The following is an 18,953-nucleotide window of genomic DNA, read 5'->3' as shown; positions in this document are numbered from 1 at the left end:
ATAGCATATTCAAATGTAGAAATGGTGTATTGAGATAAATAATTAAAAAACAATTTTTGGTTGATGGTCAATTTGCATCGAGCAACAAAGTATAAATAAATGTCATATATGTTGGTAGTAATTTAAAGTCTAACAACCTAAACATTAAAAAAAACTAAAGAACAAAGAGGACAATCAAAGGAGTACAAGTATCATCAGTCACGGCCTAGCAGTGAAAAGGAATTTTTTTTCTTAGAAAAAGGGAAGAGAGGGCAGAGGGGATAAAAAAAAATCAGGCACGGATTTGCAAACTTCATCTACTACTAGCAAATATGCCCATGTGTTGCCACGGGATCAAAATAAATCCCCACGCCCCTAGCCGAAGAAACATACATAAGTTACTCCCAAAATAGGTTATAACTTTATACACAAACTGGGCTCATTAATTTTAAGAAATAACCATTGAACAAATTTAAATCTCTTATAAAATTCATCTCAACCGACAGTTGGAAGTAACATATGATTCAATGGAATTTCATACAAACCTGCTAGAGGAGAGGATCGCCTCGCCGTAGTTGTATACTTGTATGGCCACCAGGCGCCACGTCGCTAGGGAAGAAGCCCCCCGAGCACATGGACTGATGGACATGGATATAGGCACATAGCAGTGGCTCAACGTCTGGGTAGAAACCGGCACGCCTAGCGATCCTTTGCGCTCGCGTGTCAGGCACTCAGGCAAGGCCCGCATGGTGACTACAGCCGAGCCCAGGTGAGCGACTCTAGACTCTTGCATCCCGCCACCGCTCCCCGTGGGCACCGTGGGTCCGTGGCGATGTAGACGGACGTTGCCTTACCTTGTGCTGCCACCAGAGGAGGATCGAAGGGCCATCTGCATGACTGCATGTGCCACTCGCCTCACTGGGGAGGCTGTGGAGCAGAGCACCTGAGCCGGTGTGCCCCGAACTCAATCTCCCAGTCCTCGTGCAACGCGATCTACATGTCACCGGACGAGGAGAAGAATGCAGGCTACCGTGGCGAGGGTGAGCATGCTGGCTACTACCGGAAGAGCAATTACTAAGGCCTTGGACAGAGATTTGGAGCTTTGGTGAGGTAGCTTGGGGCCTTGGGCAGCCACCTACCCATGTTGATGGCTGGAGCCGGGTCGCCCACAACGAAGCTCTAGCCGAGATATATGTTAGCTGATCAGCTGGCCGTGGACGATGAGAAGCCGATGTACTCTTCATCTCCGATCCCGTCGAGAGGTTGACCTCGGCCACGATCAGCGGCTTCCTCGGTTTCCCTATTCTGATCGGAGCCAGCCTCATGTCGACCTATCGACCCGGTTAGTAACGCCATCGTAATCCACCCATGCTTGTATGGCGTCACTGCTAGCCAGGGTCAGGCTCTTGAATTTGTTGGTCCTATCATCGTAGTAGCTGGCACTAGCGGCGGCGGCAGGCATGAGAGTTTCGACGTGGAAGCCAACGTGGTTGTTGTCCTCGTCGTGGAACTTGGGGCTCATAACGGTGTCGAGCTTCACGGCAAAGATCTGGGTGTCGTTGAGGAGACCCAAGTAGGAAGTGGGCACCCCGGAGGAAAGGTCCTTAGTCGGGGAGACCACAAGCGCAAGGCTGTGGCTAGCGCCAATGGCCTCGGCAGCCGACACGATACCGAACACGAAGGAGGCCGAGAAGGACCGGATCGCTGTCGGCGCCGCCAACACCAGCTTTTCTTATCACTGTCGTCGCCATTCGTGTCCAGCGGTGGCTCGTGAAGGTGCAGCGGCGTCGAGTGGAACGCATGGCCTTTGCTATGCGCCGTGCCATTCGTCAACTCGACCAGGACGGCCGGCGTGACCATGGCCGTCTGCAGCGAAGCCAGAGTAGATGAACTCATCATCGCTGACGTTGCTATCGCCGAAGATAGCGACATGCGCGAGGTGGATGAGGAGGATAAGACCGCCGCAGCCGCAGGTGGTTTATTATGAGGGTCCGGCACCGAGGAAGGTGCAGGTTGGAAGAGGGAGCGGATTCTGTTTGGTTTCGTGGTGACCGAAAAAACAATGGGAACAGGATAGGTGAAGTGATGAAGTTGGACCAAACAAAAATTAGGGTAGAAGCGTTGCTCACTAAGATAAGATATGGTATGTGGGCCAATAGAAAAAAGTTATGTGCCACATAGTATTCGGCCCGTTTATTTCGCAAAAATTCGGCCCGTTTGGATCATGTACTGTTAGAGGTTGTGGATTTTTAGCTTTACGCCATCGACCTTCGTTAGCGTTAACAAATCTGCCTTCCCGCTTTCTCTGGTTTCTCCATCGTAGGAGAGGACTCGAGTGAGCCGCGGGGAGCTGCCGCCGCGCCACAGCCACCGCAGGCGATGAAGCGCTTCTTCCAGCCCGTGCCCAAGGACGGCTCCTCAGCCAAGAAGAGGCCCGCAGTCGCTACCGACTCGTGCGATGGCCCCGCCGCGACCGGCGCCGGTGGGGAGGAGGGGAGCCCCGGCGAGGAGCCGTGCAAGTTCCTGACGTGGAACGCCAACAGCCTGCTCCTTCGGATGAAGAGCGACTGGCCCGCTTTCTCGCAGTTCGTCGCCCGCCTCGATCCCGACGTCATCTGCGTGCAGGTGAGGGATTTGGGGTTTCGATTCGGCCCTATTCCTTTTTTCTGGTTTTAAACTGCAAAATGTTACCCATTGTTGGGAACGATCTGTGGGCGGGGGCGTGTGTGTTGCAATGTAGGCACCCCACAACAACCGTGGGTTCTCGCAGGCATTTCGTCGAGCAGGTTGGGGCTGTACGATTTGGTGCATTTTTATTTAGGCCTTGTTTAGTTGGCAAAATTTGGAGGTGCCAAATTACTGTCACAGCACTGTAGCATACTGTAGCGTTTCGTTTGTATTTGTGAATTATTGTCCAAATATTGACTAATTAGGCTCAAAAGATTCGTCTCGCAAAGTACAACAAAACTGTGCAATTAGTTTTTAATTTCGTCTACATTTAGTACTCCATGCATGTACCGCAAGTTTGATGTGATGGGGGATCTTCTTTTTGCATAGTGCTAAAGTTGGGAGTTGGGGGTGAACTAAACAAGGCTTAGGTGGAGATTGGTCTGATGCTTATGGCCGGCCAGGGTTTTAGATGTTATCATAATGCTTATGGTGGGTGTCATCATCCCTGCACTGTATTCACTGGCAAAGCAAAAGCAATTGATTGCATTTGTTGCAAGTGATGGCACTGGCATGCTGGTGCTTTCTGTAGTGCCATGTAATTGAATATGCTCTTTTGGGGAATTCGGTTGGGCATTTTTCAAGTACCAGCGTGCTATGCAGTTGTTGGAACATGCACTTTTAAGGTTCTACTCCGTAGATGCTATGGTGGTGTTTTTGGATATACCAGTGGGGGTATTTTATATAACCAACTGGACAATCATTTGTTGAGTCGGCAATGGTTAAGGAAAAAAAAGATCAGTTCACTTTGGACAATCATTTGTTTGGTCCTTCTCATCATGAAATACTAGCTCGAAACATTCTACTTACAACACGTTAGCATGTGTGCTGCTTTTGTCATACTGTATTCACATCTGACATCCCAATTGTTTCTTTGCTGCATTAGACGAGAAGGGGATGTATTTCTCTAGATAAAATATTATGGGTAGACCTGTGATATTCCTTACTCATTAAGCATTGTTTATATCATTCTTCCCACTGGATATGTTGTTACCTCTATTTTTATTCAGGATGTCTGGCTCCAGACGTCATTATATTATTGTCACGGTGCTAGATTAGTTTTCCTTACACATTTAGTGCATGAAAATCGTGTCTCTTTTTCAACTCGTATGCTGCGCTTAAATTTTTTGAAGACCAGTACATCCGTATAAAAACAACAATTTACTAATTTGTTAGATGGATAAAGTAGGCCTAATCCCATTAGAACCTGTACTCAAATAATTGAAGACAGATCTACGTCAGGGGCTTGTTTGAGAGCAGGCAAAGAGGACGTGAGGTCCTAAACCTACAACTTCTTAACAATAGTTCATAGGATGTCGCTTTATCTTATCCCAGTTTGGAACAAATGGAAAAAGGTAATGGAAAAGGTGGATATTTCAGGTTTATTTTTTTTTTCTTTTCCTATGATATGACATCTCAAATAACAATAACAATGGAGTTCACCAGTTTTTGAGCAAGAAACTTAGTCAGACAAAAGATAACTTACATAGAGTCAGTCCCGAACATACAAAACTTTGACCTCCTACTGTTATTTGTGTCATTAGATTCTATCTTTTAAGTTAATAGTTTGCTAAATAGATAACTGTTGCTGCTGTTAGTGCTTGCCCATGGGCATATGTCTGGCCTTGTTCTGCTCATCTGAACTTCTCCCCTCCTTATGAAGCAGCTCATTTTGGAGCTGTGGTTATGACCATTTTGCTGCCTGTGACAGCTGCATGTTGCCAAGAAGTCTTTACTTGACTTATGCGAGCAGCATTTGTTATGCTTTAACTTGTTTGTCTTTGCAATTTATTATCTTTATTAGGAGAAGGATCTTATCCCTAGTAAGTTGAAGGTTTAAGTTGGTCTGCTAAATGGAAGTTCTCTGTCCTTTCTATCTCTCCTGTCTTTTGGGCATTGTTCTAAGTCTATCTGTAAAATGGTACTAGCCTTCTTCTGTTCTTCAAGTTTTGGCTGTCTGGGTTTATCATGCCAGCATTTAACCCCCATTAACATATCGTCCTTTTCATTGCTCAGTAGGCCACATTTTGTTTTGGCCAGGCTTCAGAAATGCATCTTTAATTATATATGATTAATATAAATCCGTTAAGGATATTAATTGTACATCTTTTCCAGGAAGTGCGGATGCCGGCGGCTGGTTCCAAAGGGGCACCTAAAAATCCTAGTGAACTGAAAGATGACACAAACTCATCACGGGATGAAAAGCAGGTTTCAGAAGATTTGCAAAGATTTATGTACTTTCTGCCAATATGTTGAACTGTATCTATTATGTTCTTTTGGATTATTATCTAAAGCTAGAATTTCTATCACTTGCATCCATTAAAATGGATTTTATCATCTTGATCTTTAGAGGATACTAGATTATTTGAGATTGGCTCTATTTTTTATCATACGCTACCAGTTGAACCTATTATGGACACTACACCACTTACATCAGTAGTCAGTACTCAGTAGTCACAGGAATTTCTGTATCGTCACTTTACCTATGTGGATGTGGAAACTTCAATTTTTCAAGCCACGCAGTATGGCCTGTCCTCTGAACTGTAGTTATATTTGTCAATTGCGCATTTGGAATGTGTTTCATTCTCAATTAAGAGATCAAAACATAAGAAATTTAGTGAACTGTGCAAGCAGAAAAGTATTTTGAACTAATATGAAGTTATGTTTGGATAACACTAGCAAGTTGCTGGACTACTACTTTTTTTTTTCAGCTTTGTTACATTGCAATCAGTGGGCTCGATTGCAAAGTTGTCACAATCACACTTCTTGATGTCATGCAGGTAGTTCTGCGTGCTTTATCGAGTTCACCTTTCAAAGACTACCGTGTCTGGTGGTCTCTTTCAGATTCAAAATATGCAGGAACAGCTATGTTTATAAAGAAAAAGTTTGAACCTAAGAAGGTGTCTTTTAACTTGGATAAAACATGTAAGTATGGATATGACTTCAGATTATTCTTTCATAATTATATCTTCTGTTGCCAGCATATTCACATGCTCCATGCATAATGTTCCCTGCCCTGCTTTAAAGGATCTGGTTTAGTTTACCACTTGTGAATTGGTAAGCTAGTTATATGACACAACATTCTCATCCAAACTTGTTGATGTTTTTAATTAAAAAATAGAAAAATCTCAGAACAAGAACACTTACTAGTTCTGTAGTTGAAAGTCATAGCAAAACAAATCACCTTGCAAACCATGACAGCGAATACTCGTGTTCTTATGTTAGGGGCTAGGGAGCATGTGGCTGTATTCAATCAGTGTTAAACAAGTCCTAAGAGAAAGCATTATGGTCACTTTGACTTGAAGGTGTAACTAGTCTAGAACTAGGATAGTCATTGCAAGAATAATTGTGGGGAAAAAACTCATGGCATGTCTTTTTGACTGTGTACCTGTTCATCTTCTCTAGATGTATGTTTATGCACATTTTTGTGTATGAAAACTTAAACAAAGGGATGACATGGTCCAGGCCAGCAAGCTTCTTTAACAAACGGGCATCTTGCCTTTACATAATTAAATTTCACATGTGATACTATTCTTCCTTAGATTTCAGTTTCCCATATTTTTCAGCTTCAAAGCATGAAACGGATGGGCGTGTTATAATTGTGGAATTTGAATCGTTTCTCTTACTGAACACTTATGCTCCAAACAATGGATGGAAGGAGGAGGAAAATTCATTTCAAAGAAGACGTAAGTGGGACAAGAGAATGCTGGAATTTGTTCAATGTGTAGACAAACCCTTAATCTGGTGTGGGGACTTGAATGTCAGGTAATCAAGAGAAGGATTTCTCATTGAAAAAAGTCCTTACCTACATAAATATTTTACATTCTGCTTCTTGTACCATGCAATGAATCTTCATGCAACGCTTTTCATAGTATCTAAATTCATCCCCAGAAAAAGGATTGTCTGGTTTATAACATAGCATTAATAATTTAATACCCAGAAAACCTTGAGAGTCCTTTTGGATCCTTAGAATTAGTCTGAATTAGAATATGATTGTTGGGTCATCTGTTTGGGGTCCATGTGGAATTAGAATCTGCAAATCTGGTTAAATCCAGTGAAGCCTAGTTATAGCTACCTAACTTTCCTGGGTTAAAAAGGGAAAGGCTAATTCCATCTTGCTTCGTGTGCTCGGGCGTGACTCCATCGTTTCCCATGCCACCACAGAGAGCATCCTGTGCTGCCTCTGCTGAGGGCTTCTGTGAGATGTCCACCGCGGCACCAGAAAACTGCACAGATCTACGTCCTTTTCTGCTTCAACACACGACGCCGAACTCCAATTCATGAAATGTGGATGAGCCCAGGAACTCACGATGATTCCATATTGTTTTGATTGATTTTAATTTGAACATTCGTGTTTGCTATGCCAATAAGACATTTCCACTAATGAATTTTAGCTCTTATACTTCACTTGTATTTGAATATTCCAGTCATGAAGAAATCGATGTCAGCCATCCTGATTTTTTTAGTAGTGCTAAGCAGAATGGATATACCCCACCAAATAAAGAGGTAATGTTTTCTTTACACATGCAACCCTCGGACATCTTTACATGAATCCAGTTTAGCTAGTGCGTGCTGTTATCATGCATCGGTGGTCGGTTTCTTGTAATGCGGTGAAATCCATCATCTATTTTTACCTGCTAGCTAAGTGCAACCGCTTGGAAATTCTAGAAAATAGGCTAAGCATAGTTCATTATATATTGACTCATAGATCACATAAGTTTTGTTTTGTTACATACACTTTTCTTGTTCTGAGTTTTAGTAGTGAAGTCTGCACTCTAAAGCACAAATCCTATGCGTGAAAAGGTCAAAATCGATAATTTTATACCCTGTGAGATCACATTCCTGTCTCTGCCCTCCTCCTGTCTTTAAGATCCGTGTCGTTGCTTTATTTTGGTTTTCTGTTGTTTATGGGTGTGTTTGGTTGCATGCACCACATGATGTATGGATGGATGATCCTAGATGGTGGGGTTCAACCAATTTGCTTGTACCATATGGTTCACTTCTATTAGTAGAATAATGTATTAAGTGGGATAGCTTCATCATGGATGAGTTGGTACAATTCACCCACCCAAACAAAAAGATCATTATTATTTTGAACCATTTCATACATGAACCAAACGATACAAGCAACCAAACACATTCTATGTAAATCCATCATGTGGCTTGGGGGCAGAGTAGGTCTTGCGCTTTATATCTTGTGAGTCTGACTCCACTATGGTAGTATTCGTTGATCCCTAACCCCTTCTCTGAATTCCTGTAGGATTGTCTTAATCACAATAACCATAAGAGTTCTATCTTCGATTGAGACTTTACACCGAAACTTGTTTCGTTAGGATTCCAATCTGAAATGGCCTATTATCCATCTTTAAAGCATATTGTAGCTTCTTTGTTTCTACTTCATGACTCCAGATTATACTAAATGTTGAGGCGAAAAAATGAGAGCATAAGTATTAGCTTTGCAAAGGTCTGAGAAATCCAGTCTACCCCCACAAATGAAAATAATACTGATATATCCATTTTATTACATATCCAAAAGCTTATAAACCTTTGCTAGTGCTTGTAGGTCTTTTGTGACAAAAAGGTTTTTTGCTAGGACTGGATGTTCAGTGGCACTTACCTGATCAAAACACTATCTCACAATCACCTGTCAGAACCTAAAATAGCATTTCTACTTGACTGCATCAATTAGAAGCTTAATGGATTGAAACTAGAATTTAACCCTTACATTGAGTGGTAATTCTATCCTTTTTCGATTTAGTAGACATGCATTTGTGCTCATTGGATGGGCTCGAGACATGAAGATCAGCTGATGTGGAACTGTCTTGAACCTCTTCTGTTGTTGCCTACTGTCTAGAAGTATATTAATAGGTTCTATATTCTGTAATCTTCTTTGGTGGATTTGTTCCTTGGATTGGAATTTTAAGGTACACAATAGGGAGCAAATGTGCTGATTTGTCATTCAGCTTTTATAGAGACTAAAATTATCACTTCCGTTCATGGTCTTACAGAAACCCAGCTTTGATAGAGTAAAATTGTCACTTCTGCTTTTGTTCTTACAGAAGGCTGTAAATTATCATCAGCAATTTGCTTGCTGCAACTTTTTTGGGCAACACAAAAGGCCTACAGTACTACTAGCAGACTCCATAGGTTTCTGCTAGATTGATGGGCCATTTGGCTGATGAGTGTTATGCCTTATTGCTGGTGTGGTATGCCATGTCCCTTGTCATGGTTACTTCGTCTATGCATTGCTGGCCATGAGCTTTCTTTCTACAGATGTTTTTTTTCTCGAACAACGCTGGAGAATTCTACAGATGATTCTTTGGTGTATTAATGTTTCTCTGTTCCTGTAGGAAGAGCTTTCGCTCCGCTTCCTGGTTATGAGTACCGTATTTATTATTTTTTAGTTATAGACTTGGCCTCTAATGAGGTCATGTTTGTGTTCTTTCTGTTCAACCTTAGTGGACAAGCTTGTGCACAACAAACCAATTTGGTTCTTCCTCAAAAACAAGGAAATTGTTGTCCCTGGCCCCTGGGCAGGATGTTTAGGTATTTTCAGGTCAAGGTCGCGTCCTAGTGTCTCTCAAAGACGCGAACATAAATTGACAAGCTGTGTGTGTGGGATGTGTTTGTAAGGGTTCTTATACCCTCTTTTTTTCTTTAATATAATGATGCACAGCTCTTCTGCGTGTTCGAGAAAAAAAAGGGGGGGATCCAAACCAGTCCCTAAGTTTTACACAAAAAATTGTGTAAATATAACAAACTTATGCACCACAATAGGACATCAACATAATAAGGTCTCAGTTGACTAAAAAAACACTACATTGATGTTAAAGAGATTCAAGATGCGAAAGGGCCTCTAGCCTAGTGGTTAGAGCACCTGAGTAGCACCCAGCAGGCCCGGGTTCAACTCCCCGTGGGAGCGAATTAAATGAGTCGGGAATAAAAAAATTATAAAAAAATAGGTAGGGGCTTCCCCTGCTGACTTCGGTAAAAAAAAGAGATTCAAGATAATTTACTATTTGATCCTATAATTTGATTGTCTTAACATCTCAGATTCAGTTCAAAATTTAGTTCATGACAATGATGTACTAGACTTTCAGAGGACGTCATATTCTCAAATTGTGTAATTTCACATTTGACTGCTTCTTCTAGTTCTATTGGACTTCCTGTATCATTTTAGTGGTGTATAGGTTGGATATTCCATTAGTACAATGAAGTCTCTTTGTAATCTGCAGGACTGTGGACAGCCAGGATTCACCCTAGCAGAGAGGCGTCGCTTTGGCAACATATTGTCCCAGTAGGTGAAAACTAATGCATTGTATTATTGAACACTGTTTTCTTCTATTATCTTTGGGCAATTATAACTAGTTACGTTGGCAATGCTTTTGAAATTAGTTGTCGATTCAAGAAAGAAAAGAACTTGATGTCAAATTTTTATGTTCTGATCCATCCGGTCTCGTAAAAATAAAATTTCATGTTTGTTGTAGTTATCACTGTGCACCAACTAATATGGATGCTTAAGAAAAGATGCATAACAGTATTGATCAGTCTCCCATATAGAAATGAGCTATATTTTGTTCTGGAACTCATTCTACCTCAGCCAGACGTTTGTGGATTAGCTCAGGCTGTTAAATTGATATGAGCTTGAACATACTAGCATATCTGTGTCTATACCAATATCAATATGAACGGTGATACAAGCATAAACATATGATGTTTTTTCAATGTACAAAATAGCGGGCTATGGGATTTAGCGTAGAGCTGTGCTCAACCGCTGTAGCTCCGCTATAGCCCACTATAGCGCCGCTATAGCCCGCTAATTAGTACAACGCTGTTGTAGCGGCAGCTAGCATCAACCGCTATAGCCTTGCTATAGCCCGCTATTTTGTACATTGTGTTTTTTGAATATTTGAGTAGTTCAAGTTCAGCAAGACTTGAAAAGTCGGTTATTCTTGTGTAGAAGCATGTCACTTGCCATTATATTTGAGAATCTATGATTTTATAAGATCTTATTTTTAGCAAGGTGGGTTGTGGTACCTTACTCGAGCTAAAACCCTGAAAAAGACAGACCAGCAGCTCTCCGTGAACTTTTCCCGAAGTTCAGTTGCAGTTTAAACACCACATTTGTAAACCAAACAGAGCATCACATAGCATATGGCTTTCTTGAGGAAAACTGTTTTCAAGCTGATGAAAGTTTTAGCAATGATATTTTAACAAGAAATTCAGAGCAGCACTTAAATCAAGAAGGGCTTTGCTTGATTTCGGGGAGGCATTACTTTAGTGTTATATTAGTTGTTTCTTTGAAGTTTAATAACTTATAGAAGAACAACCTGGATATACAGGGGAAAGCTGGTAGATGCTTACAGACACCTGCATAAAGAAAAAGACATGGACAGTGGCTTCTCTTGGTCCGGTCATCCAATTGGCAAGTAAGGAACATTTGTTTTTATTGTGCTGGTCTTCATTTGTTCCTTGAGATATTCTCTAGGTATTGTAGCATGTAATCTTCTCACATGTCTGCTGTTCTCTTTTACATCTTTGAGCAACCCTAATCCCTTACATATGGTTTCTTCATACTTAAATCTTAATTTACAGTTTGCTACCTCTGTTCTAAATGTAAGTCCATTTAGGTTTGTCCTAAGTCAAGCACTCAAGCCTTCTTAGCTTTGACCATTAAATAGCTAAAAAGATCACATAGGTTGACAACATAAGGTTGATGTTACTATGTTCATCATGAAATATACTTGCATAATTCATAATTCGTGCTATTTGAAATGGTATACTTTTATGGATATATGTAATTGAAGATTGAAAGTACTGTGTTGTTGACTGTTCCAATGTTCTAATGGACTTATTTTTAGAATCGAAGGAGGTAGCAATTTGTGAAAAGAACTAACATCTATGTTGAACAGATATGCAATAGGGATTCAGCTATCTTGAATTCTTGTGTATGTTTCAATGCAAAAAATCAATTATAATATTATTTATGTGCCCACAGTACTGTCCATTAGATTGTTATTTTTCTTCATTTTATTATTCACATAATTGGTCCAGAAACTAAGGTGTCGAACAAAAATGATCTTTGAAATTATCTTTATTATGTAATAATTAATGGATATCTGTTCCACTATTCAACTGCTAATACAGTGTCTTTTTTCTTTGTCTTTTTCTCAGTGAAATTAACTTGACTATATTCCTCCAGGTACCGGGGAAAGAGAATGAGGATCGACTATTTCATTGTTTCAGAACAATTGAAGGGCAGAGTAATTTCATGTGAAATGCATGGCCGTGGAATTGAATTAGAAGGTAAGAAGTTAAAATATTGCCTAGCTTTTTTTGCGTCGTGATATGGTACATGAAACTCTGGAGATTCTCATTCAAATCAATTTTCTGTCACCTGTAGTTGAATGTGGCAAAGTACAAAAAGTGACACTTCCTTTTCTTTTTGTAAGGCGCATGCAACCGATTCAAACTTGTAATCTTTGACTATCAATTAGTCAACGAATTTGTAATAGTACCCTACAAATTTAGTATCATTGGAGACATATTTGAAAACACTTACATATAATGACAGTTTCATGATCATGAACATTATAATATATGAGATATGAATGGTTAAAGTGTCACGTTGGAGACTGCACCGGTCAAACTGTGCCTTATATTTTAAAAAGGAGGGAGTAGTAAATTGGCTAATGAAGAAAACCTATATACTAAACTATGAAACTGTCAAGATATGTCGGTAAGATTGGTTGAGTGCTTGGTTTTGTCATTTTTGTTAAGCCATATCAAATCAGCATTCTAGGTAGAATGAAATTGTTTGCTAGAATTAAAATATTACTGTTAATGGAGCATCTCTAGTGTGATTGTGTATGGGGTGCCAAGAGGAGAAATACTGGGCTTGGATCTGATTCCAATCATTGGACCTGATGGAAGTGGTGCCAGGCTTCAATTGGCTCCACAAATTCCAAGCTATGTTTGGTGGGTGTAAAGGGAGCGAGAGGGAAGGGAGACAATTTTCCTTTACTCCTCATAATGCAAATGATAGATGTTTTGCAAATACTTGTTCTGTTTTTTTCTCCAGAAACATATAGAAGTGCTTGTTTTTTTTTTCCAAATCCCAATGACACTGTTTTCAATCTAATGTCTCAAACAAATGCTTATTGTTTCTGTGATATATGAGTATATAATTATTAGAGAAAAGCATTTCAAGAAAATTGAAGTAGCAACATTTTTAACTATCATGTCAAAAAATAATTTTTCTTTCATTCTTGCAGGATTCTATGGTAGTGATCACTGCCCTGTTTCACTTGAGCTCTCCAAAGCAGCAACAGAAGTACCAGAACCCCCCAAGCCGTCCAGCTAAAACTTGTGTGCTGCTCTCTTGACCTGTCACTCATCATGGTAGTTATTAGGGTTGTTGAGTAGACTAGTGTTGGGCCCAGGCATGGCCATTGTTTGACATTTTCCTGCGGTATCTGAACATGCCATTCCATGCAAATGTGCAATGCTTGCTCAGATGCTCTAGCTGGGATCTGATTGTATTTATGATCCAGCAGGCTACAAGTACTATGGTCAGACACTATGAGTTCAGGGCTCCATTGCCATTTAAGCAATGCAACTTCGACATCTCTCCTAGAGCCATCCCATTGTCTTGCAGATGTTTGTCTAAGTTGTAGCGAATGTTTGCGTGGCAAATTATGGAAACCAATTTGGCATGCTATAAAACATCTGCGCTTCTTTAGGTGTTGACATTGCTTTATTAGAATTCAAAGGAAGGAAAGAGATGCAAGAACTTGATTCCTTTCTTGCGAAATTGCACCCGCTATATATACACGTGAAAAAGGAGTTTTTTTAGTTCAAAAGGATCTTCCAAAATTACTGGAGACAGGAAATATATATTGCTTGTATCATGTGAAATTATTAGAGATAATTTAAGATTTGTTATACGGTAACATGTGCTACTCCATCTGATCATGTAGTTTTAGGTTTACTGTAAGTTAAAACCTTTTTAGCTTTGGTCATAAGTAACAAAAAATGCAACCCGTTTTTTGATGCAAGGTTGTGCTGCTAGATAAATCATGAAAAGTGTTTTTATATTATATAGCCTTGTCCATTTCAAATAATGTCTATTGGTAGTCAAATTTTCACTTTATAAACAGCATTAAACTGCTTATATTTGTTATAGTATAAAAGCTTTGTTATGTAAACCAAGATTCACCTTGTAGACCATGTTGAGGCCAATAAGTATATGAAAGCAAATTTTATGCACCGTCGGAACTAACTCAGTTACGGGTGCGTGTACTACGGGTACCCTCCCTACCCCCATGGGAGCAACTCTCCAATACCTCCAACGGCCCACGCGACCCAAGCCATACAAAGCATGGGGACAGCCCACTCTCTGATCAGGAAATCCTATCCATCTTCGGGGGATAGATAACTAAACATCTATAATCGAGGAGTAGCCCAATAATTGGCTCACAACGACCCAATAAGCTATCTCAACATTTTAGATGAATTATCTAAATATTTTTCTACATAAAAGAGTTGGTAAATGTCAAAAAAATGTTGAGAAAAAATGTTGGTGAGTGAAAAAAATTGGTGCACATAAAAAATTAGTGAGCAATTGGTGAATGTAAAAATGTTAAATCAGATTTTTCTTAAAAAAATATTGATGAATATCGACAAATGCTGATGGATGTTAAAAAAAATATTGTATATGGGCTTTAAAGACGATGAGTTGCTTATCTACCTTCCGGAAGACATATAGGAGTGCCCCTCTCTAACCTTCTGACCTCGGGGTCGGGCGGGGGAATGCGGTACTTCTCCGACTTCCCCGTGTGGGGCCCAGAGGGGCAGGAGCCGCGCCGTATCAGGGATAGCCGCCGGCCTCCCCTAGTGAGAGGAGCCGCCGGCCTCCCCTAGTGAGAGGAGCAGGCGAGGGCCAGCGCATGCGGAGCATTAAATGCGCGCCACACCGATGCGACGCGCACGCTCCTCCACCCACGCCCGACGCTGTGCAGGGGGCAGGGGCGACGGCTATGGACCAATGGGTCCTCCCGATAAGCCTCACCCAAGAAGCCACCTTTTCATCGCCTCAGCCAGCGGAGCCATCATGACCCGCACAGCACGCCATGGTGCACCCCCTTGCTACCTGCCCGCTGTCACATCCTAGGCACAAGATAGGGCCGTATGACCTCACCATTCCGATGCCGGCCTGCACCTAGAGGGCATGCCCTAATGAAGAGGGCTCCCAACCACTCGGCATATGGTCGGGGTGCTGGCGCGGTCGTTCAGCAGCAGCCTCTAGCTGGGCCCCCACGCGCCTCGGCGACAGGCGCCATGCTCCGCCCCTCCCCCCTACAGGAGTTGTTGGATGGGATGGCTGCCATGACTAGCACAGTGCCTACCTCATCGAGTATCACTCGCCTCACCGCGCACTGTGTGGCGCCGCCTCTTGACATACCACAAGAGCAAGGATGGGACGGGAGACTGTGTCACGGAGGGCCGGAGGGCCCACCTCATTCGGCCACGACCTGGGCTCAAACCACTCCTGCTCCCCGACCACTGGGGTTGTGGGTCCCTACTTTCTCGCTGTAGCCTAGCCCCAAGCCTATATAAGGGGAGTTGGGCTTTCTCTTCACTCTCTCTAACACTTTAACACACGAACAACACACCCAACCGCTTGCTTACATGCACCCCGTTGTAAGCCTACCGCACACTCTGACTTAAGGAACACGAACTCTCATCACGAACTGAGTATAAACCCTTTTCTCTGAGTGTGAGCCATCGATTTATGAGGTGAGCGCGGCGTGATTCACTAGTCGGCGGTATGAAACACCGACACTCGGTGTCTAGATTGATTTTATTTTTCACTCTTGACTTGTTAACACATACTTCCTCCATCCCAAATTATTAGCCGTTTAGATTCATATAGATTTTACTATGCACCTAAATATGTCTAGATATGTATAGTAAAAGGTATAAATCTAAAAAAAATTCAAAACAACTAATAATTTGGGATGAAGTGCGTACATAGCAATGTATAGAGAAAAATGATGGTGGGATATTTCTAATTCATGCGGGATGAATATTGTCGTGGTGAACAAACAACTGTATGGGTGTTCAAATACATAATGAGAAGCCACGAAATAATGAGTGACAAAGACTTGCCGTTTCAAAGGCCTCATGTTCCTAATTTAAAGATAGGCTCAAGAAGAGATTTGAAAGAACAAGCGACAAGCGCTAATTAAAATTTTAAACTAGATAAATGGCATGTTCTAATTAGTAGAGGGGTGGATTATGCTAGAAATGCTTACATCTCGAGCTTGTAATTCGTGACTAGTGTAGGAGGCAACACCGGGGACAGGAGAGGAGCCAGTCTGCCAGGGTCTCGGGAGCGCGCGAGGGATGGGTCCCTCAGGCCTGTTCGCTTCAGCTTATAAGCCGGCTGAAAAGCTGAAACGGCTGATTTGTTGTGAGACGAAAATACTGTTTGGTGGCTGATAAGCCGGCTGAATAAGCTGAAGCGAACAGGCCTCTCGCGTCTCGGAGGGTGGAAGCCCAGGCACGAACGTACCACGGTGCTTCTTGCACCAGAGGGCGGCGGCACCCAGCCCGGGCCGTCCACCCACTACATGTCCGGACGTGGTTAGCGAAAATTAGATAAAAGAAATTCGGATCGACCTAAACCCGTCTACACAATTAATTTTATTTATTTTTCTATAAAAAAGAATGGGAAGTCAAGCCACCCCAGGCTTAACCCAGCCAAAAGCTCGGCACACAAATTTTCAACCCGAGGAGGGACGCTAGCATCTCATGAGAGAGATTAGGGAAGGGGAAGAGAAAGATCAAGAGGTGGGACCCACCTCTTAGGATCGGTTCGGTCATATACAGGACAGGCCTGACCTCGTCCCACCCTGAGACCCACCTTAGGACCAGTTGGGCATCATGCACTTTGGGTGCCCTTATCAATACATAGCATTCATTACATGCTTATCATTTATTAGAAATAGAATCACTCTACATCTATTAAAACATGTGTCCCGACTAGTCTCTAAACTATAGCCATCACCATCGCCTTCTTCGAGCCCCTGCCTTTCCTTCTTTTTGCTGTGATTGCATCTCTTCCTTCCTCAAACTTAACATTTCATTGCATGATCTCCACCCGTACCATAGAGGGGCGCTGGCATCTCATGAGAGAGATGAGGGAAGGGGAAGAGAAAGATCAAGAGGTGGGACCCACCTCTCTAGACCAGTTCGGTCATATACAGGTAGGGATGTTAAAGGGTCCTCTAATTTAGCCTAGCAAATTTATGGATCGGGCTCAATAAGAGTCGGACCATAATATTATATGATTTTGAACTAAAAGTAGATAGGGCTGAGTTGGATTGTGAAGGAGGCATGAGGGCCATGATTCATTACCACCTTTATATACACGACAAGCCTGACCTCGTCCCACCATGAGGCTCATCTTAAGGGCAAGTACATTACTACACGTCAGCGGTCTTATAGGTCGTCTCATGCAGTGCCACGTAGGATTTTTGATGATGTGGAGGAGAGAGAGCGAGGAGAGAGAAAGAGGTCGTTGCTTCGCGAAACAACCACCTCATGAGCTAAATTGTAGGACTACGAGACAACTTAACAACCATTGTACGAGTTATTGTTGCCATGCAACTCATAATATTTTATTTTTCTTATGCACAAATTAAGGAATTATATACCACTACCAGACAACTTATAGGATAACCTATTGTACATGTTGCCTGTTAAATCGTCTCAAGATTACATGTCAATGCTAAATCGTCTCAAAATTACGTGTCAATGCATAGACCGCCTATTAGACGACACCAATGTACTTACCCTAAGGCTGGTTGGGCGTCATGCACATTTAGGTGCGCTTATTAATGCATAGCATCAATTATGCTCTTTCTAAACCTGGTTTCTAAAAGCGTGTGCCTGACTTCATTTTAGAAATGCTTATCATTTATTATATCAATAACTCATAGCATATCACCCTATATCACTCAAAAAATCAGAATAGCTTGTTATTGAACATATTATTTTTATGGAGACAAACTATCACTTTAAATGATAGGAATTAGAATCACTCTACCTCTATTAAAATATGTGCCCCGAACAGTCTCTAAACTATAGCCATCACCATTGTCTTTTCCGAGCCCTGGCCTTTCCTTCTTTTTGATGGGATTGCATCTCTTCCTTCCACAAACTTAACATTTTATCGCATGGTCTCCTCCACCTGTACCATACATCTACTAGCATAATCGTTTCATGCGAGCTTAGAATCGAGATCTCTCTATAGATTCACCACGATACCATTTTCTATTCAATATATTACTTCTCCATATCTCTTGTAGCCGAATCACACTCTACTATTGATATCGCTGCCAATTTCTCAATGTTACATTAAGATACCATCTTCTTTTCAACATACTCCCTTCATCCTAAATTATAGGTTGTTTTGGCTTTATTAGATACAAAACGACCTATAATTTGGAACGGAGGAAGTATTATTTCTCCGCATCCTTTTGAAGCCAAATCACACTCTACTATTGATATCGTCGCAAATTTCCGCCGCATCACTTCGCCATCTCCCCTTAACAATCTATACTTTTAGCACATCCTCTTATAGCTAAATCATACTTTTCTAGTAATTCCGGTGCCGATTCCTCTAAGGCCTGGTTTGGTTCACTTGCTTAAATTTAAGCACCCGTCACATCGAGTGTTTAGATACTAATTAGAAGTATTAAACGTAGACTATTTACAAAACCGATTACATAAGTGTAGGCTAAACGGCGAGACGAATCTATTAAGCCTAATTAGTCCATGATTTGACAATGTGTTGCTACAGTAAACATTCACTAATGATGGATTAATTAGGCTTAATAGATTCGTCTCGCGATTTAGCCCAGGGTTCTGCAATTAGTTTTGTAATTAGTTTATATTTAGTCCTCCTAATTAGTATCCGAACATCCGATGTGACAGGGCTAAAGTTCAGCCCCCTCCTCCTAAACACCCCCGTCTTGCAACTACGGATCTACAAAGTGAGTACTATCCACTCATTTTTTGGATGAAAGTTTTCAAAACTTGCAAAATCGCAGGTCCCATTTGCAGCTTTCCTCTATTTTTCTGTCAAAAATAGTAAAAAGAAGAAATTCCATTTCTACCCCTCCAAAGTCCAAAGAGAAAAAACAACAAAATCCCCACCCTCTCGTCTTCCCCTGTCTTTC

At 41.6% G+C, this 18,953-nt stretch overlaps 1 protein-coding gene across 5 annotated transcripts; it reads left to right on the top strand.

Annotated features, from left to right (window-relative positions):
• Positions 1 to 2,272: 2,272 nt before the first annotated feature.
• LOC101756055 (DNA-(apurinic or apyrimidinic site) lyase) lies at positions 2,273 to 13,519 on the top strand. 5 transcript variants are annotated; one of them, XR_214924.4, is made up of 10 exons: positions 2,273 to 2,604; positions 4,822 to 4,914; positions 5,487 to 5,631; positions 6,273 to 6,471; positions 6,871 to 7,007; positions 7,134 to 7,212; positions 9,942 to 10,003; positions 11,049 to 11,135; positions 11,909 to 12,012; positions 12,981 to 13,519. XR_214924.4 is itself a non-coding variant. In XM_022825590.1 (10 exons), the coding sequence occupies exons 1-10, from the start codon at positions 2,359 to 2,361 to the stop codon at positions 13,067 to 13,069; spliced, it is 1,227 nt and encodes a 408-aa protein (XP_022681325.1). In that variant the 5' UTR covers positions 2,273 to 2,358; the 3' UTR covers positions 13,070 to 13,519. The 5 variants fall into 5 exon arrangements, 2 of the variants coding, with proteins under 2 accessions (XP_022681325.1, XP_004962586.1); XM_022825590.1 differs by having other exon boundaries at positions 6,871 to 6,993; XR_002677157.1 differs by lacking the exon at positions 12,981 to 13,519 and having other exon boundaries at positions 6,871 to 6,993; positions 9,942 to 10,007; positions 11,909 to 11,963.
• The last annotated feature ends 5,434 nt before the right edge of the window (positions 13,520 to 18,953 follow it).

Source organism: Setaria italica, chromosome III (genome assembly GCF_000263155.2).
Source record: "Setaria italica strain Yugu1 chromosome III, Setaria_italica_v2.0, whole genome shotgun sequence".
Lineage (NCBI taxonomy): Eukaryota > Viridiplantae > Streptophyta > Magnoliopsida > Poales > Poaceae > Setaria > Setaria italica.
The sequence above is the reverse complement of the archived record's forward strand: the minus strand, read 5'-3'. Positions and strand labels throughout refer to the sequence as shown.